Source organism: Chiloscyllium plagiosum, unplaced genomic scaffold (genome assembly GCF_037043375.1).
Source record: "Chiloscyllium plagiosum isolate Xiang-an unplaced genomic scaffold, Cpla_swu_hap1 HiC_scaffold_50, whole genome shotgun sequence".
NCBI lineage: Eukaryota > Metazoa > Chordata > Chondrichthyes > Orectolobiformes > Hemiscylliidae > Chiloscyllium > Chiloscyllium plagiosum.
Window position 1 is genome coordinate 31,028,710 of NW_028270188.1, and position 27,173 is coordinate 31,055,882.

General features: G+C 43.8%; 1 protein-coding gene across 1 annotated transcript in view; it reads right to left on the reverse strand.

Annotated features, from left to right (window-relative positions):
• Nucleotides 1–2,010: 2,010 nt before the first annotated feature.
• LOC148135264 (putative G protein-coupled receptor 139) overlaps nucleotides 2,011–27,173 on the reverse strand; it is a 34,079-nt gene continuing 8,916 nt past the window's right edge. The window contains exon 2 of the mRNA XM_087985091.1: nucleotides 2,011–2,971. Coding sequence (XP_087841217.1) covers nucleotides 2,011–2,971 — 961 coding nt within the window. The remainder of the gene's footprint in view (nucleotides 2,972–27,173) is intronic.

A 27,173-nucleotide genomic window follows, 5' to 3' on the forward strand; every position in this document is an offset into this window, starting at 1 on the left:
AATTCCCTCTCTCTCTCTGCCTCACCATCTCCCACACCCTCTCACATACTGTCTCTGCCATTACCTCTCTCCCCTCCGTCTCTACCCCAACTCTATCTCTCCCCCTTCCGCATCTCTCTCCAACTACCTCTGTCTCTGTTCCTTTCCCCCTCCCTCTCCCTCTCCCGCTCTCCCTCCCCTTCCACTCTCTCTCATATTCTCCCATTTCCCTCTTTTTTCTCTTTCTCTCCCAAACTCTCCTTGCCCCACCACTCCCCACTTTATACTCTTGTCTCTCAACTGTTTCTCTCTCCTCCTGCTCCGCCCATGTCTCCCCTCTCCCTCTCCCTCGCCCTGTCACACACTCTCCTCCAACCAGCTCCCCCACAGTCTCCACACCTCTCATACTCTATGCGCTCTCTCTTAATATCTCTCTCCCCATCATCTCTCTATTCCCCCATTCCACCTGACTCTCTCTGCCAGCCCTAACCATCTTTTTCCTTCTCTATGCACTCTTTCCCTTTCCCTCTCTCCCCCACCTCTCCCCGCCCGCACTCTCTCCCCGTAATTTCTCTCTTTCCCCCTCTATCTCCCTGCACTCTCTCTCTCCTACCCTCACTGTCTTCCTCCCGCTACCTCTCTCCCACACTTATTCCCTCTAACCCTCTGTCTCCCCACCTCCCAATCTCTCCCCACATCTCCGTCCATCTTCCCCCGTCCCATTCTCTCTACCCCTTTCATTCCCACTGTCTCTGTTTCCCTAAACCCAATTTCTCTCACCCACCCTCTCCCGCTCTCTTTCACTCTCGCTCTCTACACCTCTCTCTCCGTCTCCCTGTCTCTCTCCGTCCCGTTCCCACTCTCTTCCCTTTCTTTCCCGTTCTCTCTATCCTTCCCTCCCTGCCCACTATATCTCCCTCCTGCCTTCCCAGTTTGTCTCCCGCTTCCATGTCTCTCTGTCCCGATCCCGCTCTCACTCTCTTCCTATGCCCTCTCACTCTCTTCGACACCTTTCTTTCTCGCCTCCCTTCCCGCTCTGTCTCCTTCCTCTCTTGGTCACCCCTCGCTTTCTCTCTCTCTCCTCTCTCTCTATCTCTCTCTCTCGCCATCCTCCCTCCTGTTTTCGGCCTTCTTTCCTCTTCGTTCCTCGCTGCCTCGCTGCTTCTCTCCCTCACTCTCTCGTACCCTCTCTCCCCGCACACTCTGCGCCCTCTCTCTCCCTCTCCATCTGTGTGACTTCTTCTCACCTTCTCCCTCTGACTCTCGCATTCTCCCCGCCCTCACTCCGTTTCTCTCTGACTGTGAGTAGGGAGAACATGGGGGAGAATTATGAAGGTGGTAGTCAGAATTAGAGAGAAGTTGCTGGAGAGAGAGTAGAGTGGACAAGGGTGGAGAAATCGTGGAGGTAATAGCGAGAGAGAGACAAAAAGTGGGCTGGCAAGAGACGGAAGTGAAAGTGAGAGTGGAGAGAAAGGGCGAGTGCACAGAGGAAGTGAGGGAGGAAAATGAGATGAAATAACGGGGGAGATAAATTTGGGACTGTGTGCAAATGAAGGATTCGAGAGGGAGCCAGTGATAGAGAAAAAGAGAGACAGATGAGGTTGACTGGAGTTAGCGGCAACGGGGTAGAGAGATGAACTGTGCCGAAGACCAGGTCGGTGTGGGGGACCCAGAGGTGAAAGCAATGACAGAGCGACTTAAATCGAACTCCTGAGCTCAGGCCCCGGTCCCCTCCCCTACCCCAAGGAGCAAGATTTGTGGCTGACTGTCTCTGTCCAGCTCAGCTTTTTCAAAACAATGACAAACAACAATATCCTTCACTCTGCTGCTCGGTAACTTTTAATGCACATTTTTATTGTTTATACTTTGAAGTGATCGATACAAGTCAGTGGGATGTTGCCTTTACTTACTGACACCTGAGTTGATAGAATCATTGAAATGTCCCTGTAACTCGCCTGTCGGATAAGGTGGGACAAACCCTCATTACACAGGCTGATACGAAAGCGACAGGTTGCTTCATCGCTGAAAAATTCAACTACAATGAGAGACTCCCGGATGGATTGATTTATAAGTGAAACTGATTGATTGATATATTTGGGTGAAGGGATATTTCAGCACATTCTTCAGCTGCTGTCTGAACTGCGTCTGCGTCACAGCATAAATTGCGGTGTTTGTGCAGCAACTGAGGAGCTGCAGCATGAAGCCCAATTCCTTCAGAAAGTCATGTAAAGACACAGGTCGACGCCCGATCACATCCATCCGGTACCATATGGAAAACATCATTAATATTGACCATAACAGGATGAAATTGCCCGAGATCACAAACAGTAAAATAATAGATCTTTTGCGATTGCTCATTTCTGTGTCAAACCGAGCGTCCCCACTGGTGTGAGCCCTGAGTCTTCTGCGGGCTCTGCTGCTCACCAAAATGTGTCTGACGGTGAAAACATTGAGCAGCAGGATCAGGAGAAACGGGAGAGCTGGGTTTAGAATGTGGTGGAGGAACTCGATTGCCACCCAGAAAGGGGAGACATGAACACCATCTGTTACTTCACAAAACCAGGGCTGGTTCGCCAGCCGATATTGACCTGTGAACATAAAATACCAGAAAATATTTTTTAAACAGCTCAGCACAGTCACTGTTGTCAGAACAACAGCCGCCGTTTTCTCACTGCAATATTTCCTTTTAAGCTTCTGGCAACAAATGGCCGCAAATCGATCAAAGGTGAACGTGACGGTGAACCAGACAGAACAATCAGTAGCTGCAGAAAGCAGGACGGCGTGGATATTACACACGGGAATGTCCCGCATGAAATAAAACTGTTCCCAATAAACAATTGGAATGTGTCTCAATATCAGGTCGAGGATAATGACCAGTAGATCCGCCACTGCCATGGCCGCCAGATAACGTCTGACACATGCAGCCAATCCACAATCTTTATAAAGCAGGACGTAGATCGTCACTACGTTAGCTGTGAGGAAGGTAAAAAACCTTGTTCATCAACATGGAGGAAAAGTGACCACTTTGATTGAGGACAGATAGAGATTTTCAAATGTGTCACTGTACTCTAGGATTTATGAAAACAGTTGGAGCTGAAATGACAAATGTGAAAATCTGAACTTCTGACAGAAATGTAACATAAACCATAAGAAACATTCCCTCCCCAAACATAGTGAGACACATCCAAAGGAACAGATGATTTCGAGGAAACTCCCACATACTCGATCGTTGGAGAGCAGACATTGATCACATTTTTCCATATTCTCACACGGAGGGTGAAACCTTGCTTTCGTGAAGGATTCCCTCCCAGTTCCTTGAAGACAAATGGAGTTTGGAAATTTCTGACTTTTAGACTCGATTGTGATCGATCATGCTAACTGAACACGTGTAAACGGAGGGAAAATGTATTCACCATTTTAACTGCCTGTGGGGACTTCGTAACAGTGTCTCCCTCACCCTGCAACGGGGTCTCTTCCTTGGGATCTCATCTTTTTTTTTAATTCACTGACGTCCGGCCGTTCCCAACTAATGTCGGGGGTAGAATGTAACAGAGAATTGTGGTTAGAGTATTTTCTCGGGATTTCCAGTTACAGACAGAATGGTTTGTGCTTATTGCTGCGGAGAAACCTCACAGTGACACTGGCAACATTTCCCACCTTTCTTGGCGCTACTTTGATGAATTTATCGGCGCCAATTCGTGCTCACACGAAAAGGTTGTACAGTTCATCAACTGCACCAACACGTTCCATCCCAAACTCAAGTTAACCTGTACCATCCCCGATACCTCTCTGCCCTTCCCGTGAATCTGCATCACCATCTCTGGCGCCTGTCTTAAAAGGGACATCCACGACAACCTCACCAACTCCTACAGCTACCTCGACTACACATCCGCCCACCCTACTTGCTGGAAAAAACGACATCCATTATTCCCAATTCCTGCACAACGGCCCCACCTGCTCCCAGGATGACCAATTACACCTTAAAACATCCCAGATGTCCTCCTTCTTCCAATACCACAATTTCGCCTCCCACATGGTCGACGATGCCCTCCAACGCATCTCATCCACTTTGCGCACCTCCGCCCTCGAACTCTGCCCCCCAATTGCAACAAGGACAGAATGTTCCCGGTCCTTACCTGCAAACCCACCTCACTCCAAATCCTTCGCATCATCCTCCATCACTTCCACCACAGACAAAAAGTCCCATCACCAGAGATACATTTCCCTCCCGAACCCTATCAGTGTTTTGGGGATACCATTCCCTTTGTGATAAGCTTTTTAAGTCCATAGCGACACCCAGCCTGGACCCAACCTCTGACATAATTCCCTGCCACTGTTGTAATTGCAAAACCAGTGCCCACACCTATCCCCTCACCTCTGTCGAATGCCCCAAAGAATCATTCCGCATAAGTCACAAATTTACATGCACTTCCACACATGTCATCTACTGTATCTGTTTCACACAATGTCATTACCACTACTTTGGGGTGTCAGGGCACCAACTTGTGGATCATTTCAGAGCACGTCTTTGGGACACCCGCCCCAACCGAGACCCGTGGGTGAAAATTTAGACACTCTCTCCCAATCCACCAAGGATATGCAGGTCGTGGTCTTCCTCCATCACCAATCCCGAACCACCCGATGACTGGAGGAAGAACGTCTCAACTTCAATCCTTCGATCCTGCAATTCCACAGGATTAATGTGAATTTCACGAGTTTCCTCATTTCCCCTCCCCCAGCATTATCCGAGTCTCAGGTCTCCAACTCGGCACCGCCCTCTTGACAAGTCCCTCGCCTTTCCCATCTATCCACTCTACTATATATTCTAAACTATCAACTAGTCCCTCAGATCCATCTTCATATCGAATTCGCAGCTACCTTGCCCCCAGCCCCAGCACTCCTCCCATTTCTTTCTCGACCCCTCCCCCAAAAGACACACAAGCCTCATTCGTGGTACAGGGCTTATGCCAGAAATATCGATTCTTCAGCTCGTATAATTCTGCCTGAAGGGCTGCGTTTTCCGACCACTGGTCAGGAAACAGTCTGTCACTGCCATACTCACAGAATCATGCCTAATGGGTAATATGGAATGAAGCTCCATTACCATTCCTGGTTATATCCTGTCCCGCGGGCAGGGCAGGCCCACCAGTGTTGGGAAAATCCTCGGGGATAATGTCAGGAAAGGAGTTACCGTGCAATTCTCCAACATTGATTCCAGAACCCGGGAAATCTCATGGTAACAGGTCCAGAAAATCTCCTGATGGTCGGCATCTACTGGTTTCCACACCACCCCTTGGTGCTAACTCAATTCTTCAGAGGAAGCACTGAGGGTGACAAGGAAACAGAACGCACTCAGGGTGTGGGACTTCAATGTCCATTACAAAGCGTGTCTCCACAGATCCACCACTGACTGAGCAGGCAGAAGCCTCTAATACGCAGCAGTCAGTCTCCGGGAAGTGATGGGGGAAACGACAAGAAGGAAGCATTCTCAACGTACACCTTGGCACAGATGAATCTGTCTCTGACAACTTCTGTAGGAATACCGAGCAGACAGTCCGGATGGAGAGAATGTCTTAGTCTCATCCTGAAGGTACTGCCCAATGTGTTATGTGGCACTACCTCCTGTGAGGTAGGACATTCTTCTGAAGGTCTAAGCCAATGGAAACTGGGTATCCATCAGTTAATTTAGTTCATCAGCAGCTGCAGCATCGATGCGCTTCCCTCCATCAAAAGGTCAGAAGTAGGCTGTGCACTGATTGTTCCAAAATATTCAGCAACATTCATAACTGCGCATATACTGAAGCAGGCTGTTCAGCCCATCAAGAGTTTTACAAGGGAACAGAACGAGGCCATTCAGCCATTCGAGCCTTTTACTCAGCAATTGGAACAGATCTTTTAACTCTCATAGCTGTTACACAGGAAATGAAAGGGACTAGTCAGCATTCCAAAGTAGCTACATGTGAATGGGGGAGGACAGGTCATTGAGCCGGAAAAAGGCATAAATTAGGGATGAATCGATTTTTATCATTTTAACACCAATCAATGACTGAGTGACCAGTGGGCCTCAACTATTTGCAAACGATATTTTTTTTAGATTACAGATTACATTACAGTGTAGAAACAGGCCCTTCGGCCCAACAAGTCCACACCGACCCGCCGAAGCGCAACCCACCCATACCCCTCCACTTACCCCTTACCTAACACTACGGGCAATTTAGCATGGCCAATTCACCTGACCTGCACATCTTTGGACTGTGGGAGGAAACCGGAGCACCCGGAGGAAACCCACGCTGACACGGGGAGAACGTGCAAACTCCACACAGTCAGTCGCCTGAGGCGGGAATTGAACCCGGGTCTCAGGCGCTGTGAGGCAGCAGTGCTAACCACTGTGCCAACGTGCCACCCACGAAGATTTTAAAGATTTTAATAAATGCAAAAGATGTATTCTAACTTAGATAGTTAGGAACTGAAGTTATCAAAAAATGGTCGAGGCACTGATTGGATAAGCAAAGGACAATAATTTGGCAGCTGGAAAATAACATGTTTAAACGTGAACCTTTGAACTTTTCAGTAAGAATGAAATGCAGTATGCTACTGAAACGGAAAGAGATTACAGGACTCAGCTACACAGTGATTACTGGAGTGTTCACTCTGACCAGTTCAGACATGGGAAGTGTTATTCCATCTCCCTGATAGTCTGATCCCTGATGTTTCCAGTGGTCGCATTGCTCTCATTACACACTGAATATTTTCATGTGGTTGCTTGGCGGTGTGAAGTAGTGAGGGGGAGCATGTTTTTAACTATGTACCAAGGGGGCGCCCTTTAGCTTAGAGGACATATTTTCTTTCTACGTGAAGACACAAAGACGATGGGAATTGCTGAGTGCTTCGGAATAAGGAGACTGTGGCTGCTGCCATAAACAGTGTGAATTCACAAACATGATGTACTGTACATGGGCACACTGCAACATTAATAGAGTGAGAGACGGAGGTTCCAAACACAAGAAGGAGAACATAACTGAAACGCAGTGTCAGATCAACTCACATGTTTAGTTATATCAAATTCTCAATCCACCACAGAAAGCCATTAACCAAGAGGGCCGATCTAGTCAGGACACAGCACTGCATAGGTCAAGCTGTGCTCGGTTCAACCCAGAAAATTGCTAAGTGTGGAAAACTGTGTAGACAGCAGCAGTGCATTGATCTATAAATCCGGAAGGGATGTCTGTCCAACATCGGGAGCTATGCCGTGAATTAATCTAAAACAAAACTCTCCATAAAGGGAGCTATGCTGACCATAGCAGTACGATTGCATCCAGGCCACTCTGAGTGAAGCACTTTGGAAGAGGTTGAGATGAAGGTAATATCAATTTATCTAACTTTCAATGTGCTTTGATGTACTTTTCCAAATTGCAGTGAGAATGGATGATAAAGTCCTGAAATAAAGCCAATGGCAGCATACAGGATAGTAATGGTCATGTTCATGTCCCTGTGTTCATATTTCCGGGACAGCATTGCAAGGAATCGGACAAAACTGCTCTGAGTCTCCAAGTTATATGTGGAAGAAGGAAACAGTGTGAAATATGAAGGTTAGCGGCATGGTAGAAACTCATCTGCTTCCACCCACTTTGTGTCTCTCATTTTTATTTTGCTTTCTGGTGTATTTTTTCTTCACAAACTTTTATTTTATTTTTAAAATGACTCCGATGGTAATGGTGAAGGTGAATCCCAGAACAGAGGCTTGCTTAGGGAGTCAAGGCCTCGCGATTTAATGCACAGTGCGGCCTGGAGACTTGGCTGGTGGGTCCTGGACACTGGGCCTGGTGCGGTTTAGAAACTGGGCCTGGTGTGTTCTGGACACGAGCCGAAGTGCGGTACAGAAACTCGTTGCTGGCACACACTGGGGTGTAAGGGTCAGTAATTCGAATCCGTTCTTTTTACCTTATTATTCTTCTGCACCAAATACTGAAGAATGTGTACCGAGATTTCTTGCACCTGAGATGGTGTCATAAGCGAAGACATTACTAAAATTTCCCTGCTCTCGTTAGTGTGCACGTGACAATGTAGCGAATTTAATTCAAAGCTGAGAGAGTCACTGTCTTTGGTCCCTTTTCCCAACAAAGCTGCAGCTTCTGATATGGCCTGCGGCGGCCAGCAGAGCGTGGTAATACATCATTTGAAACACAAGAGGTTTGTCAGAGAGAGAGAGAGAGAAGGGACATTTTGATTCCCATTCAAATGGATTCACAAACATACACATTCGCACGTCCATAAACAGACACACGGACACACACACACACACACAAACAGACAGAAAGACAGACAGACAGACAGACAGACACACACACACACACACACACACACACAGACACACACACACACACACACAATCATAAACACGAAATTATATGGAATCATTCCTATTCCGCCATTCATTCTGGCCTCACCTTTATTTCCTCTTGGAAATTAGGGAAGGGCAAGTAACTGTGCTGTTCGAGTGCGAGCACTTTCGGACCAGTGACTAGAATTCTTCTCGTTTGAAAATCGTTCTGGAAAAGGATAGGCCTGTTTCACAAGTTAATGTTGCAAATTGGGACATGGCCAATTGTGATGGCATTGGGCAAGAACTTTCAAAAGATGATTCGGGTGAAGCTGTTCTCAGATAAAAGTACATCTAGCAAGTAGGAGTTTTTCAAAAGCGAGATGGTGAGAGCTCAGAGACAGCAAGTTCCTGTCAGCGTGAAGAGTAGGGAACAAGACGTGACAGGGTACATTGATGGTCCAGTCATGGGAAAGGAGTAAGGTGTATATTAGGAGTAGGCAGCTGGGATCATGAATCCCTTTAGCTTACGGGGTGTAGTAGAAGAGCAAAAATGAAGCATGAGATACTCCTACACACACACACACACATACTCATACACATGGACACAGTACACACAGACACCCATACACACCCTTATAAACACACACATTCCCACACTCATGCATGCACACCCTCACAGACTTAAGACACTCTGCACTGACTACACACACACACACGCACACACACTTTCTCAAACTCACAACACCCACCCCGGGCAGACACACACACATAGACAGACAAAGACCAACATACACACATATATTTTGTGCGTTGAATCGGAACTTGTAGAGCTACATTGTACTTTGCTCAAAAACTGCATGAATTTATGTAAAACTCTGTTATCTCACTCTTTAGATTAGAATCAATCTAAACACCATGCCATAGACAGAGAACACGGGGGCAAACATCTTCAACATACTGTCTAGCTATCGCCATTGTTAACAGCTAACCCGAGAATGCAACTTTAAAATAAAGTTTTTGTGATTTACACATGAAAGAAGTGAAACTATCACTGTATTCTAACAGATGAAAGGCTTAACAGACAATCAATTTTTCAATGTATAATTTCAGTTGCATCACACTGCAAACTTTGGTATAAATTCTGTGTTACGATCGAGCCGTCCACTATCACCTACTGAAGGAGCGTCGCTCCGAAAGCTAGTGTGCTTCCAATTAAATCTGTTGCACTATAACCTGGTGTTGTGTGATTTTTAACTTTTTACTTTCCTGTTTTGTAACATAGCCAATACTTGTATCACAACTTTGACTTTGATATATAATTACCATCAATGTTTGATTCCTCTTGCTGTTTCTAAGCTGCACGTTATTCGATTCTGTGGAATGTGAGTGACGTGGGCTCCGGCGAGATTAATGGTAGATACAGGCAAAATGTTTGGCGAGGCATATCTCAGTATTAACATTATATTGCCATATTTTATCCGTTCTTCTCAAGCATCATGGTAACGTTTTCACCAGATCTTCCATTGTGCTGGGGGAGTAGGCAACGAAAATGATCCTTCAGAAATGCAGTACATTCCCCCAGACAGCTGGGGTTGGTCTAATCTTGTTTGGAATCCTACAGCAGTATGGAGAAGTGCTGATGTTGTTGTACACGATTTTAGTGAGATCACATCAGCAGTAGTGTGTACAGATTTAATGTCATCACTAAGGAAAGGATAATTCTCTCAATTAATTTATGTTACGAAGTTGTTAATCATACAATCACTACAGTGTGGAAGCAGGCCATTTGGCCCATAGACTCCACACTGATCCCCTGAAGGACAGCATTCCATCCAAAGGTATCCATACCACCGTCCCCAACATAATTTCAGATGAAGCAGTATTTCACTTGTACTCTTTCAATCCAGTCCACTGTATTTGCTGCTCACAATGCAGTCTCCTTTACTTTTACAATGCCAAACAATAAGACTGCTTAAGGATCAAAAACCAGCTGTCTGTAAGAATGAGCCTGGCCTTCACATTGCTTCACACTTCACTAATCTACCTTGCTCTCTTGCTGATATTTCGGGCCTGAGCTGCTGCTGATTTTCAATGAAGCACAATCCAAGCTCCAGTTAGACCTCACTTTAGATTCTGGTACGTTCTAGCCCGTCAGCGTCAATATTCAATTCCATAACCTTCATTCCCATTATGACTGTTCTCCATTTGTCCATCAATCTCCCTCTTGGTATCCCTTGGAAATTGTGTGGCTGAGTCTTGCTTATTTCATTCAAAAGACAGAACGTCTTTCCCCCTTCGTTCACACCTAATTTACATTAATCTAACATCTCTATCTCGTTCACTACAACTAAAGTCCCATTGCGTTGTAGCATTGCTCCCACACGTGCTGTGTTTCCCGTCATCTACCCTCTCAACTATGTGAAGATATTAAAAAGCCAAATTTCCAATCCTTTTCAGTTGTGAAGAATGTCACACTGGATGTGAAAATTAAATGTGTTTCGCTGTCTGCACAGATGCTGCCAGACGTGCTGAGTTTCTCCAGACAACAATAGGCACAGCTCAACTTTTCAATTAAACAAATTACTGTGGGTATTCGAAATGAAAGTAAAAATAGCTGGAGAAAACAAAAGCCAAAATGAATGGTCTCTGGAACTGAAAGACTAAGTCTGCTTTGACTCCACAGATGCGGCCAAACTTGCTTCCGTTCTCCAACAATTGCTGCTGTTGAACAAGTTTGAAAGGCGTGTGTCAGGGCTCCTGAAACTCCCTGTCCGATATTGAGTGTCATACAATGTCAAGTGAGCGAAAACGCAAGGTACACAAATTCATTGATTCTGAAACGACATAAGGCTGGTATTACTGCCATTCCAGAGCTCTTAATGCCAGATAAGGAGAGAAACAGAGATAAATGCATTCACATTAAACACAGAAGATGGGCCTCCATGAAGGTAAATGATTCAGACAATATGTAAAAGAGTTTTGAGAAATGAATTACATTGGAGGTGTGACACCATGGTGAGTCGCTAACAGAATGAGAATATTAAAATAACCACATCAGAACCCAGAGTGGTTCACTGAGCTCACATTGTGCTATGCGTCTGGAGTCACATGTCACATGTCGGCCAGAACCGTGGGCGGCACGGTGGCACAGAGGTTAGCACTGCTGCCTCACAGCGCCAGAGACCCGGGTTCAATTTCCGCCTCAGACACATTCTCCCCGTGTCTGCGTGGGTTTCCTCCGGGTGCGCCGGTTTCCTCCCACAGTCACAAAGATGTGCAGGTCAGGTGAATTGGCCATGCTAAATTGCCCGTAGTGTTAGGTAAGGGGTAGATGTATGGGTGGGTTGCGCTTCGGCGGGGCGGTGTGGACTTGTTGGGCCGAAGGGCCTGTTTCCACACTGTAAGTAATCTGATCTAATCTAATCTAAAAAGGTAGTTTACATTCCTAAACGGCATTAATGAAGCAGATGGATTCTTCATATTGTGAGCATTTGTTACATTATTTACTCAAGATTCCAAATATTTGCTGGATTCGAATTCCGCCACCTTCTCTGTAAAGATATGAATCCAGGTATCCAGGACCACACGTCAGTGCATTAATTTACAGCCTCTCAGTAGAACGACTCGCTAATTGCTTATCCGTACAAAGAACTGGAAAGCCCAGCACATCAGTTTGAAAGACAATGTTGCAGTATTGAAACCATTTACAGCCAGAAGTGTTGTGTGGATGATGTCGACAAAATCACAGTTGGCAGTGTTCGATTCGATTCTCTGGACATGGTATCAGCAACAACGGTACAGGAGATATGAGAAAGGCAATGGGCCCTGACAACATTCTTGCAACAAAACTGAAGACCTGTGCTGTAAAACAAGCTATGTGCCTGGGAAAACTGTCTCATCCCAGCTCCAATTTTGACATGAACCTGGCATTGTGAAAAAATGTCAACCATTTCCAGTACACTCAGAGTAGAATAATTACAATCTGAGTAGGTGCCACGTCCTCAGTCTCATCACGATAGTCAAATTGGTGGGAGTTCTTTTGACCGAGCTATCAAGCAGCACAGAAAGTACCAGTTCAGCGTGGTTTCCAATAGTCTTCCATTGTTGTGGTTCTGTTCGCCGAGCTGGGAATTTGTGTTGCAGATGTTTCATCCCCTGTCTTGGTGACATCCTCAGTACTTGGGAGCCTCCTGTTAAGCGCTTCTGTGATGTTTCCTCCGGCATTTATATGACTATAAATGACTAAGGAAACATCACAGAAGCACTTCACAGGATCCTCCCAAGCACTGAGGATGTCACCTCGACAGGGGACGAAACATCTGCAACACAAATTCACAGCTCGGCGAACAGAACCACAGCAACGAGCACCTGAGCTACAAATCTTATCCCAAACTTTGAATAGTCTTCCATGTGGAGATGGTGCTGTTGTGGAAATGTCACTTGACGACACAAGACTAATTCTCTGGGGTTTGGCGGAAGTTAAAACAATTAATAAAACATCGTGATCTGAGATCTGGTATCGGTAATCGTAACTTTGAAGCCAATGTCGATTGTAAGCACCAAAGCCCATTCCCAGTTGATGTCAGGATGTAGTACTACATTGTTTTCCTGGTCTTGTCTGAAAGTGACTCCAGACATACAGACATGTGATAAACTCTTCAATGGTGTCTGATACAGCGGAGCAAGGCACTCAATTGTATCAAACTGCTCCGAGGTTTAAAGTGATTAAACCTGTTAGAACACACAGCACCAGCTTCTGTATCAGAAAAGAGAACGTGAAACACCTTCATGTTGATCCTGCAGAGCTTTCCTTCCTAACATCTGAGTGCTTGTGACAACACTTACAGAGCTATCCAGCAGACTGCACAGAAACAGAGGGCAAGGAGTAGGCCATTGAAGACATTGAACAAATACCATTCTCGTTTATGGCCGAAATTGTATTCAATGCACTTTTCTCACACATTGTACGCATCCTTTAACGTGATCTTCTCACATAAGGAAGTTATCAATTATTGCCCATTCGAAGCATTTAAAGTAGGAACTGCAGGTATCCCTTCAGTATATGATTTTTCTAGCCAGTTCAGTATAACCAAGCCTGACAAATTATTTCCACACCATACACCTGCAATTTCGCAATCCCTTTCGGGTCTCGAATCCCTAGTTATATTCAGTGCCTTGGTTTCACAGCCTAATGTGGAAGACAATTTAACAGGTTTACCAGCGTCTGAATACTGACCTTTACTCTCAACACAATGCAGAGTGGCTTGCCTTTACCGAATACTGTGTTTCATTGTCTTAGACATTCCAGCCAGGGAAATTACCAGCCCTGCTTCCAATCTGTCTCACCCTGGCAGCATGTTACATGTTTCACTGAGATCCCCTCTCACATTATTCGAAAACTCATGTCATACAGGTCCATTCGACTCAAACCCTGATGCCACAACAAACCTGTCATCTCAGAGATCAGTCTGGTCATCTTTCCCTACCCTCCCTCAATGTCAGGTTTGCCCTTTATTAGGTAAGGAGACCAAAACTGCACACAATGCTGCAGAATGCTTGATATGAGGTCTCACCACCGCCGTGCACAGCTGCAGGAAGACACCCTTACTCCTGGGCTCAAATCCCCCTTATAATGAATGTGAACACACCACTAACGTTCCGACTTGCATTCTGTTCCTGCAATATTGATTTCAGTGACTTCTGTACAAGGAGATCCAGATCATATTCTGTATTACGGCTGCCCACTTGTTGGTCTATGTACTCTGCTCAGCCAACCCCTCTTAAGTTGGTAGCCTGCCGTTCTCTATTTAACACCAGATTGCCCAAAGTCACAGCTATCCACATTGCACTTCATTTTCCACGTATTTGTCAGTTCACTGCATTTGGTTAATCACCTTGAAGTGTCTTTAAATTCTCCTCACCAACTCACAATCCAAAATCATATAGTGCCATCAGCTGATTTGGGAATATTGTTTTTGATTCCCTCAATCAAATGTTTGTGATGTTTCAGGAATAGCTCGGGCCCAGGTACCAATCCCTGTGATATCACATGTGTCTTCACCTCCAAAAAAACAATATTTTATTCCTCCTTACTGATTCCTGCCAGCCGTACAATTCTACAACTGTGTCGAAATATTAACCACAATCATCAACAGATGTTAAATTGTACAATAGGCTTTGGCCTATTCAAAAGTCATTCTGAAAAACCAAATGTATTTCATTCTTTGTTTCTCCGTGATGTACCTACCAATCAGTCTGTCTGATATGATTCCCATTTTGTAAAACTGCTTTAACTTGTCTATACCTATTAGTGTCATTCTATCCCCTCCCTCTCACCAGAATTGGTTTCCCTAGTATTGCAGAGGACGTTTTTGTTTTCTTTTGTTTTGCATCTTCTTTGAAGACAGGACTGAAGCAGTTGCTCTATAGTTCTACCAATTCCCCGTTCTCCATTCTCCATTCTCTGCTTTCAATCTGAAAGAAAACCGCACTTGTTTTTTCTTGAATTTCCCATTGGAAGCCCCATCTTACAACTCTTCTTAATGCACTGTTCAGCCACGCATCAATTCCTGTCTTCAGATTCTCAAGACTTACCAGAGGAACCTTATCAAATGTCATGCTGAAATGAATGAGTCTCATGGTAGACTCATTTATAAAGTCAAAATGTATGGAATGCAAGGAAAGTTGGATATCTGGATTCAGAATAGGTTGGGTGACAGATGGTAGAGTGGTTGTAGATGGAAATTATTTTGCCTGGAGGTCAGTGACGAGTGGGGTACGACAGGGCTCTATTCTTGGGCCTCTACTCTTTGTAGTTTTTGTAAATGACTTTTTTGAGGAGGCTGAGGGGTGGGTTATTAAATTTGCAGATAACGCAAAGCTTGGAGGTATCGTTGATAGCGTTGAGGTCTATTCCAGGCTACAGCCCGATACCGACAGGATGCCAACTTGGGCTGAGAAGTGGTAGATGGATTCACCCTGGATAAATACAAAGTGATGCATTTTGGAAGGTTGAACTGGAATGTTGAATATAGGATTAAAGACAGAATTCTTGGCACTGTGGAGGAAAAGAGGGATCTAGGTGTGCAAGTACATAGTTCTCTCAAAGTTGGCATCAAAGTGAATAGGGTTGTTCAGAAAGCACATGGTGTTTTGGCTTTCATTAACGAGGGATCAAGTTTATGATCCGCGAAGTTTTGCTACAGCTCTACAAGTCCCTGGTGAGACCACACTTGGAGTATTGTGTCCAGCCGTGTTCACCCTACTATAGGAAAGAAATATACAGGCATTGGAGAGGCTGCAAAGAAGGTTTGCCAGCATGCTGCCTGGACAGGATGCCTTGTCTTATGACGAGAGGATGAATAAGCTCGGACTTTTCTCCCTGGAGAGAAAGAGGAAGAGAGCAGACCTGATCGAGGTATACAAGATAATGAGAGGAATAAATCGTCAATAGTCAGATACCTTTCCCCAGGGCAGGATTGACTGGTACGAGTGTTCATTGTTTTAAGATATTAGGAGAAAGGTATAGAGGAGACGTCAGAGGTAGGTTCTTTACGCAGAGAGTTGTGAATGCATGGAATGCATTGCCTGGGGTGATCGTGGAAGCAGAATCATTAAGGACATTGAAGCGACTGCTGGACATGCGCATAGATATCAGTAAATTGAGGGGTGCATAGGATAAATTATTATATTTTGCATTAGGATTAAATCTCGGCACAACATCCTGGGCCTAAGGGCCTGTTCTGTGCTGTACATTTCTATGCTATACGTTCTCCATGTTCGACGATTGACCTCCCATAACCGGACAAGCACAGAGCCATAAACTGTGTATCATCAGAAATAAAGCACGCTCTATACTACTCCCACTTTCCGACACGAAGCCCATAGCTGTGAATGTTGTTTTACTTTAAGTGCACGTCCAAGTGCTTTTTTAACGATTCTGAGGTTACCGTGGCAATGCTCCTCTCAGGACATACATTCCAGCTCGCAACACCCTTTGTTGGAAAAAAAACCTTCAAAATCTCTCTAAAACAGAAAACGCTTCATTTTAAATGTGTGCTTCCTTTTTTTTATCTAATGCCAGAAAAAACGCAGCTCGGATATATCCAGTCTGTCTATGCCCCTTGTAATCTTATCCTTCTGAATCACGTCCCCCTCGGGCTACTCTGCTCGAAAGCCAACAATCCGAGCTTCTACAGCCTCTCATCATGGGTGATATGCTGCATCTCAGGGAACATGACTATTCATCCCCTCTGCACCCCCTCCAATGCAATTTCTTTCTTCTTGTGGTGTGGCGCCCAAAACAGCACACAGCATTCCACCTGTGGGGAAATAAAATTCTGTTTAGCTCTTACTCTCTGTGCTTCAATGAATAAAGGCTATATCCACAGTCCTGTGAGCATTCTCAACTGAATTATCATCCTGTCCAGTCACATTTAGGGATCTGTGGTAAAGCACACTCTGGGCTTTCAATGGTGCCGCCCTACTTTGAGGATTCCCCTGTCTGGTTTCTACTCCCAAAGTGCATCTCCTCATATTCATAGGGTTACATTCCATTGACCTGCCTACCTGACCTATCCATCCATATCTTCCAATAACAGAAGACAGTCCTCTTCACTGCCAACCACTTGGGAAGTTTTTATGTTAAGCGCAAACTTACAGGTCGCACTCAACCCATCTCCCTCCACTCTCCAGTCTATATCATTGATGATTACTGTGAATAATAAGCGACACAACAATTATCCCTGTCTCCTGCTACTAAGAAGATTTTGCATGTAACTTATCTGGAAATTCTGTGGGCCTTTTTAAAGGTATTGCTGAGAACACGTATAAGCGAACACCTCCAAAAATAATACAATAACATTTAGAAGGCATGACGTCCATCGGATGACGTCATGCTGATTATTTCTGATTCTGCATTGCCGATCCAAATGGAGAACATTGTTCGCCTTTTCTGTTTTCTCCAGTAGTTTCCATAAAACTGATCTGATATTCATTGGTCTATACTTCCCTGTTCTATCTCCACCACCCTTCATCTAAAGGGTGTTCTCAATTCCTCTGGCACATCCCCTGTGACCAGGTTCTACTTAAACGTTTGAGCATAGAACATTGACCATTGAACATTACAGCACAGTACAGGCATTTCAGCCCTCCATGTTTTGACGACCTTATATTCTTCTCTCAGATTAAACGGAGCCACCCACCCTTCATTTTACTGTCTTCCATGTACCTATCCAGTGCTCATTTAAAGGTTCCTAATGTATCTGACTCCACTAATACTGTGGTCAGTGCATTCCACGCGCACAAAACTCACTGTGCAGGAAACTACATCTGGCATCTCCCCTAAACCCTCCTCCAAAAACATTAAAATTATGTCCCATTGTGGTAGCCATTTACACCACGGGCAAAAGTCTCTGGCTATCCACTCCATCTATGCCTGTTCTGTACCTCTATCAAATTACCTCTCATCCTTCTGAATTTTCCTTGAGTAAAGCCCTAGCTCCCTGAACATATCTTTTGAAGACATGCCTTCCAGTCCAGGCAGCATCCTGGTAAGTGTCATGACCTTTCCTTTCTTGCATCCCACAGGAGCATGGGATAAAACTCATCCAGTCCTGGGGATTTGTTTAATTTTATACTCAGCAAAACCAATCATTCCTGCTCGCATTTTACGTAAATGTGTTTAAAAGCTTCACAGTCAATCTTCTCGAATTCTTGACATGCATAATCCTTCTCCATAACAAACCAGGTGTGAAGCTTTCATGTAACAATCTATCAATGCTTACGAGCTTCACACACAGATTGCCTGCTTCGTTTTTAATGGACAGTAATTGCTCCCTAGTAATATCTTTCTAGTTGCTGCAATTGTGAGAAATCCTGGGATTCCGCTTAACTTTGCCTGCTTGAACTTTTTCATGTGTTAGTCAGTCCCCACTGGTGTGAATTTTCAATGTTTCACTGCGATCACCTCTCATTCGTTGAAACTCCAGTGAACACAGAGAGAGAATCATCGGACAATCTTCCAATCTGCAGCATTAAACTGGAGAATGGCCATTCAGTATATGTGATCAGTATATACTTGCTTATATCAGAAAATCATAACTGCATACAATGCTACAGCTACCCTCTCACCAACACTCTGTGAAACTGGCGCAGGATCTTTTTACTTCTCTTGGAAGCAGTACTGCAGATACTGGAACCTGTACTGAAAAGAAAACAATTTCCAGAGAGCTCATCAGGGCAGGGCGCATAATTGGAGAGACAGCAAGCTAATATTCAGTCGAGATGACTCTTCATCATCTTTCTCGTGATACCCATTAAATGAAGGAAAATCTGAATTTTACAAACTCTGTTTGCATAAGTTCCTCTTAATATCCTTTGCTTTAATTTTTTTCTTCGAACTCACTGTGTGAACTCCCTAAAAATGTTTCCCCGAGCATTCAAATATACCACATCCACAAGTTCTTATTTGTCGATGTTTACAAGAGATATCTTCAAACAAGAAGAATGTAAATTGTGACTTCCCTTTCATGAACAGTCAATCATTCTATTGAAGTTTGCTTTCATTTTCTAGGTGAAAGAGAGGACTCCAGATGCTTGAGAGTCAGAGTCGAAAAGTGTGACAGCTGGCCAGGCAGCAAAGGAGGAGGAGGGGAGTCGATGTTTCGGGCAGAGGCCCTTCATCAGGAATATGGGATGGAAGAGAACGAGGCTGACAGGCCATCTTTACCTGCCACCGCGTCCATCTTCTACCCCACCTGCCTTCTCCACCACTCACTGTCACTTCCCATTGTCTCTATCCATCACCTTCCTAGCTTACTTACCCCAGCTTCAGTCCCACCACCTATTTTTCACAGACTCTGGACATCGCACCGCCCACATTCCAGATGAAGTAATTATGGCCAAAATGTCGTCCCTCCTGCTACTTAGATGCTGCATGACCTCCCTTACATTTCCAGTGCCAAACAGTTCTATGAGCACTGAGTGTCCAATATTGCATTTTTTTAAATAATAGATCCCAACACATTACCTCATGTAGATGACAAGATAACTAGTCTGTAGTTCTCGACTCAAGCTTTCCTCCCCTTTTTAATCCATTGGAATGCTATTATATCCTTCCAGTTTTAATTTGGAAAAATGCATGATCTTCCAGGCAATTAACATATCGGTTTCTGCTTGCTCTGATATTCCGGTATCATGTGTATTTGGTCCGTTAGACTTATCAATACTCAATAAAGTTTTGTTTCCAATTACTACCTCGCCACTTGATTATTGAGTTATAGTTACACAGGTCCCTGGGAGATTTTCTAGATCTTCCTCCATGAACACAAATACAATTAACTGTTTACTTCTTCTGTCATTTTTGTGTTCATTTAAAAAAATTGGCCTGTCCGCACATTCACTGTTCCACATATGATCTTGCTTTTACTTTCCTTTCAAGAATTGTTCGAAGCTTTACGCCAGTCTTTGTTCTTGTTATTCTGCATGATTGTTTTCTTTTCAGTTTCTTGACCCTTCTTTGTTGTGTCCCAAATTTCGCTGATTCAACAATACGTGGAATTTTTCTGAGCCACTTCCTTAGATCCAATAAAATGTTAAGCTTCTATTGTTAACCAACATTCTGTTTCCTTTCTCTTTTGCTATTTGCACCCTGAGGGGATGTACGCACACTTCATACTCTGGAGTGATTCTGCAAGTAACAGTCATTGCCTGTCTTTTTGATATCTTTTTCATGTTCATTTTCCGTTCATTTGAAGCCATCACCTTCTTCATTCTTTCTTGGCTTCCGTGACTAAGGCACTTCCAATTGAAAAAAAAACAATCGGTTTTGTGTTCAGACGTTTGGCCCTTGAAGACAGAAACAGGGGAATATATTACGGGGAAGAAAGAAGAATTGAATTGGTACTTCAGAACTGTGTTCATTGGGGAACACACAAGCAATTTCCCTGAGGTAACAGTGGCTGAAGGACTTGAACTTAAGTGAATTTATATTTGCCAGGAATTGGTGTTGGAGAGACTGTTAGGTCTGAAGGTTGATAAGTCCCCGGGGCCTGATGGTCTACATCCCAGGGTATTGAAGGAGGTGCCACGAGAAATCGCGGATGCGTTGGTGATTATTTTCCAGAGTTCGATAGATTTTGGATCAGTTCTTGCGGATTGGAGGATGGTTAATGTTATACCACTTTTTAAGAAAGGCGGGAGAGAGAAAAAAGGAAATTATAGACCAGTTAGTCTGACCTCAGTGGTGGGAAAGATGCTGGAGTCTATTATAAAGGATGAAATTACGACACATCCGGATAGTAGTAACAGGATAGGTCAGAGTCAGCATGGATTAATGAAGGGGAAATCATGGTTGATTAATCTTCTGGAATTTTTTGAGGTTGTAACTCTGAAAATGGTCGAGGGAGATCCAGTAGATGTAGTGTACCTAGACTTTCAGGAAGCTTTTGATAAAGTCCCACATAGTAGGTTAGTGAGCAAAATTAGGGCGCATGGTATTGGGAGCAAAGTACTAACTTGGATTGAAAGTTGGTTGGCTGACAGGAAACAAAGTGTAGTGATAAATGGCTCCATTTCGGAATGACAGACAGTGACCAGTAGGGTACCGCAGGGATCAGTGCTGGGACCGCAGCTTTTTACAATATATATTAATGATATGGAAGATTGTATGAAGAATAACATTAGCAAATTTGCTGATGACACTAAGCTGGGTGGCGGTGAAATGTGAGGAGGATGTTAGGAGATTACAGGGTGACCTGAACAGTCTAGGTGAGTGGTCAGATGCAGGTTAATGTGAATAAATGCATGGTTATCCATAAATTTGGTGGCAAGAACAGGAAGGCAGGTTATTACCTCAGTGGAATCAATTCAGGTAAAGGGGCAGTACACAGAGATCTGGGTGTTCTTGTACACCAGTCAATGAAGGTAAGCATGCAGGTACAGCAGGTAGTGAAGACGGTTAATAGAATGCTGGCCTTCATAACAAGATGAATTGAATATAGAAGCAAAGAGATGATTCAGCAGCTGTATAGGGGCCTGGTGAGACCACACCTGAAGTATTGTGTGCAGTTCTGGTCTCCAAAATTGAGGAAATACATTCTGGCTTTTGAGGGAGTGCAGCGTAGGTTCAGGAGGTCAATTCCTGGAATGGCAGGATTACCTTATATTGAAAGACTGAAGCGACTGGGCTTGTATACCCTTGCGTTTAGAAGACTGAGAGGGGATCTGATTGTGACATATAAGATTATTGAAGGATTGGACACTCTGGAGGCAGGAAACATGTTTCCGCTGATGGGTGAGTGCCAAACCAGAGGACACAGCTTAAAACTACAGGTAGACCATTTAGGACAGAGATGAGGAGAAACTTCTTCACCCAAAGAGTGGCGGCTGTGTGGAATGCTCTGACCCAGAGGGCAGTGGAGGCCCAGTCTCTGGATTCATTTAAGAAAGATTTAGACAGAGCTCTCAAGGATAGTGGAATCAATGATTATGGAGATAAGGCAGGAACAGGATACTGATTAAGTATGATCAGCTATGATCATATTGAATGGTGGTGCAGTGTCGAAGTGCAGAATAGCCTACTCCTGCACCTATCATCTATTGTCTATTGTTATGCCAAATTCACTATTCTCAATAGCTCCTTTACAGCAAGGTTTTCAATTCACACTTTTGATCATACAATACCAATTCCAAAACTGAAACTTGGTGCTCAACATCATGTTAAAGGAAACCATTTCACTCATGCTAGTGATATCCATTTCTCTGAGCATTAGCATTCCCTTGATTTAATGCAGGTTTGACGCAGATTGAATTGTTTCGTGATTGCTGCAGTGCCCACAATCTGGTAGATCTAATTTCCTATTTATAAAATGCCCAACATTCGCATTGCAGTATTTGTTTTACTTTGTAACTTTGCTCCATGTTGCGTCTTCATGCTGATCCTAATCTCCACCTTCGCAGATTCAGTGGAATCTGAGTGACGTGGGGTCTGGGAGATTAATAGTAGATTCATGTAAGTTGTTCGGCAAGGTTGATCTCAGTATTGATATCATGTTGCAACATCTCATCTCTACTTCTCAAGTGTCATTGTGACATTTTTTACCTGATCACCTGTTACTCTGGTGGAGTCGGGGAGGACAATGATCTTTCAATAACAGTGTCTGTTCTCCCAAACAGCTGAGATTGCTCTAAACTATGAGAACCTTTCAGCAGACTGGCAAAGTGTTACTGCTGCTGGACAGAATCGTAATGAGCAGTTTGTACAGATTTAACCGCCTCACTCATGAAAGGGCATTAGAAGTAACTCAGAGGTTATTCCCTCAGAGGATTTCCGAAAGTAAGATATTCATCATAGAATCACTACAGTTTGGAAGGAGGCTATTTGACCCATCTACTTCACACTAATCCTCCACAGCACACTCACACCCTACACAATCACTGTCATTCTGCATTTTCCATAGATAATGTACCCAGCCTGCAGTTCCCCGAAGTTTTAGATAATTTATCTTGGCCAATCCACATAGACAGTTCATCTTGGGACTGTGGGAGAAAACTGGAATACCTTACAGAAACCCACGCAGACAAACAATACGGGAATATGCAAACTCCATACAGACAGTGATCCCTGACTGGAATTGAACTCACTTCTCTGACATTGCGAGGCAGTAGAGCTAAGACCGAGCTACCCTGCGTGGACGAAGGAACTCTCGTGCACATCGAAGCATCAGCAAAGCCTTGTTTCTGCCCAGTATCGGAAAGGGAAACTTTCCTATATGAAGTGAATGTGATAACTTCATATTCTGACGCTTCTGTGCTGTCACACATCATATATCGATTTGCACGAAACAGATTATATTTTGTTGCGTTCAACTTGAACAGAACTCACCCGTAACAAGATGCAATTTAACACCTTAACACGTATAAGTGGTAGCAATACGATATAAACCCACACCTCCTTGATACTAAAGCCAAAATCTAGCACCTTAGCTAACTCAGCCACATTACCAAATTGAACTGAATCCAGAAGCGAAATTTGCTACCAGCTCCTGAGGGTAATGCTGCATCTCTCGCCGCACAGGGAAGTGATAAATCCAGTGAGCCATCATTAGAACTTAACACAAAATTCTCTGCCTGGGAATCAATCCCAGGTAACAGGAGTGGGAGCACTGTTTCCTTTAAACACGGGAATCACGTTCAGTCAATGTCTGTCTCCTTCTACATCACCAAGTGGAATCAACATCCTGATGGAAGAGCAAGATGGAGTTGAGAGAAGTTTAAGCAAGAACTGGTTCATGTGAGGTGTCGGCACCTCTAAGGTTTAAACCCCGGATATCTGTGTTTAACGAGATAGCACTTTAACCAACTAAGCCACACGTCATGTTTACAGATGAGAGAGAGAGATGGGCAGATTGATGCAACACCTATTAAAATTTATAAGGATAACAAGAGTTTGTTTTAAAGCTCACCAATAGAAGACAATTACACAGCAAATTGAGGAATCCAATTCAGATATCGGGCCTGGAACATTGGAACAGCAAGAGAAACGTCTTCAAACCTATTGTCGCAGATAAGGAGGATGCTATTTAATTCCTGTATCCTCATATAGAAGACAGAAGAAGAAGACAATTCAGATAGAAGACAATTAGTCTATCGATACTACAACATAGGGCCCATAAGAGACCATGCAGCACCTGTATCGTGTTACACAACAGAAGAATGAGACCATTCAGCCTTCTCAATGATGCAAAACTATAACGGGAAGAAGCCACAAAGTGAGGGGAAATTGTCAGCTTAGGGCAAGGCTATTTCGCCCATTGAGTGTGTTGCACAAGAACTGCAGAAAGACGTGAAGCTTGTTGAGTTTTTTTTTCACGTAAACATAAGGAGGTAATTCAATCGCATTTCTGTTGAATTGGAGCAGGAGCAAAACAGTCACTTTCTCAAACTCATTTCAGCGATGTAGGAGGAGACTGTTCAGGATCTCGAGCCTGTTCTGGACATATTTGAGAAGACACTTGAGCCTCTTGAAATGTTGCACCACAGCAGGAAGATTCTGTAAATCGCCAAACGTCTCCACAACAACACGAGGAGAACATTCAGATCTTGAGCGGCTTGGTCAGGAAAAGGGGCAGGACATTCAGAGCATCGAGACTATAACGTCAGAAACACCAGGAGTACATTCAGCAAATGAAGTAAACCAGGACAAAAATGAATCCATTCAGCCAGTCATGCCTGTACCCAGCAATCGGAGCAGATTTTTAAGCGTTTTGCGTCTATTGCACAGGAAATGAATTGAAAACATAGAGGTTATAGAAATGTAAGCACTGAGAATAAGCAGCTCCACAAGGGGATATAAAGTAGAGAGCAAACTATTGGAATTGAAGCTGTTGTTGAAACCTATTATTAAAAGATTAATAATAGGGGATTGTCAAAGTCCAAGTAAAATCCATTACAGTCAACATGATTTTAAGAAGGATAAGTCGAGTATGAATTGTTTGCGGTAGTGTATATAGAAATGTGTCAAACAAAGTGGAGAAACGGCATCCTTTCGATATATTATAATTGGACATCCAGATGGCATTGGCATAAGGTGCCCCACAAATGATGGCCATGCAATACAAGCAACCGCTGGCTTAAAAAAAGTTTTTGGAGAGATGATTGGCTAACCAATGAACGCCATGCTATGAATGTGCCAGTGTTGGATTGGCTTGGACAAGGTAAAAAAAAAATCACACTACACTAGGTTATAGTCCAAAGGGATTTTTTTAAACACTAGCCTTTCGAGCGCTGCAGCTTCGTCAGGTGTTAGTGAAAATGAAGACCAGAGACAGATAATTTATGAGGAAAAGATCAAAGGGTCATGCAAATTATGCACATAGATTCAATACATGTAAGATGGCTCTAACATCTTTAGTCAGTGAGAATGGAGGTGAAAGTCTTGATACATCCGTATGCAAATTTCAGACTTTATGTCAAATCACTGCCTGGAGATAACTTAAGTCATTATCGATGAAAAGGAGGGGACACTTCTGGTTAGGTAATGTATTGTAGGCGTGAAGATTGGTTTTGAGTCTGTCTGTGTCTTCAACTGGTGTCAGACCCGTTTTATTTCCAAAGTAGGACTTCATAAAATGTCACATTATCTGATGTCCATATATTTTATGGTCTTAAACAAAATATAATCTATCTACAAATACAAATCTGCAAATATATATTCACACCAAATATTTGAATATATGGGCTTGTGTGCGTGTCTGAGAGAGTGCAAGTGTGAGTGTGTGTAAGAGGGAGAGGGAGAGTGTGTCTATTTAAGACACAGACAGATACAGCAGAGCCCTCTCCCCACACACTCTTCCTCCATTGTTTCAGAACTTCGCCTCTCAGCGCCTCTGCTTCACTTGTTCATATTGCCGACCCAGATGGTGTAAGTATAGTCCACACGCACCGTCCTGAATTGAGTTACAAAATGCTCAGTTCCCCGTGATTGTCTGAGGCAAATTATAGCACAACCTGGAACAAACCATCCCCAGCACCTCCATTAACGTTTCAATAACGAAATTCAGTCAGAAGCCCCTCAGCTTCAAGTTAGATGCCTTGTCCTGTACAATAATACTTGGGGTCATCCCCGTTACTGACTGCACGATCAGCTGGGAAGGACCAACAAAGGCGTTCAGAGGACCGGCACAGAACAAGTTTCAAAGATATGACTCAGATACCATGACCAGGGAAAAAATACAAAAGGACAGGCAGGTTCACGAAAAGATAGAAACAAACAATTCATTAACTGAGAACATGTTGTGGAAATATAGCGGAAAGAAATGCAGCGGCGTTATGCTTTGGACGGTTTAATTCAAAAGAATGAGAACATTGAAAAAAGGCTTTGCCAGGTCAACTGATATGACACGTCACATCACATTCTGAAACTGCCTCACAGAACTAGCCCAGGCAGTAGAAACTGAGACAAGGTAACAGACAAGCACAGACAGCTGTGCAGACGGTGCTCGTGCATTGGTCAGTAAACCAAGCTTGTGTCCAACATTGGAAGTATTTCAAACCTGTGTCAGTATATTGCAGTGATACGTGGACTAGATATCTCCTGAACAAGTGAAGGTTTGCAGCACACACTGCAAATGACAGTAATTGGGGCTCCCGCAAATTTATGTCTGCATCTGTACGTACCAGCTCAAGGAAAGGTTCTTTATGTGTGCATGCATCTGTGTCTGAGGCGATGGTAGATGTGAAAGTCATTGTCGGACAAAGGACACCCATGGAGGAAATCCATTTTAATATGAGTAACTGGCAGGTGTTTGGGTAACGGACAAGGGAGATATTGACAGTCAGATATGATGTCATGTTTGTGAATATTAAAATAATGGCATTACGAATCCCAATAACAATATAAATCACTGCGCACAAGAATAATGGATGGATCAAATTTCGGTGCGTTTTCAGATACGAACCATGGAGTGTCAACCCAAGATTGGCTTCTGCAGGTTTGATGCTGGAATTGTCAGCAGCAGATTATTGACATCAGTAAAACTGTATTTCATAGGTCAATGTTTCAGATAGGCTCAGCCAGTGAAATGTATTCTGGAGTTGTTTTGAATTGCAATTGGAATGGTGAGTTATGATAGCAGGAATCAGTTCATGGTCAAAGCGATCACCACAGCTGCACATTGTCTCTTTCAGGCTCTGATATTGGCTCTAAATTGGAGTGAGAGGAAGAAAATGATGTTTGTAATCAGAACAGGAGAAAATAAGCTCTACACTCACAATATTCAAATAACAAGGGCAGTGATACAATGAATCGTGGTTCACAGCTGAAACTGAATAGATCCACGTAGAGATACACAAGGGACTCTGCCAGAAGGAA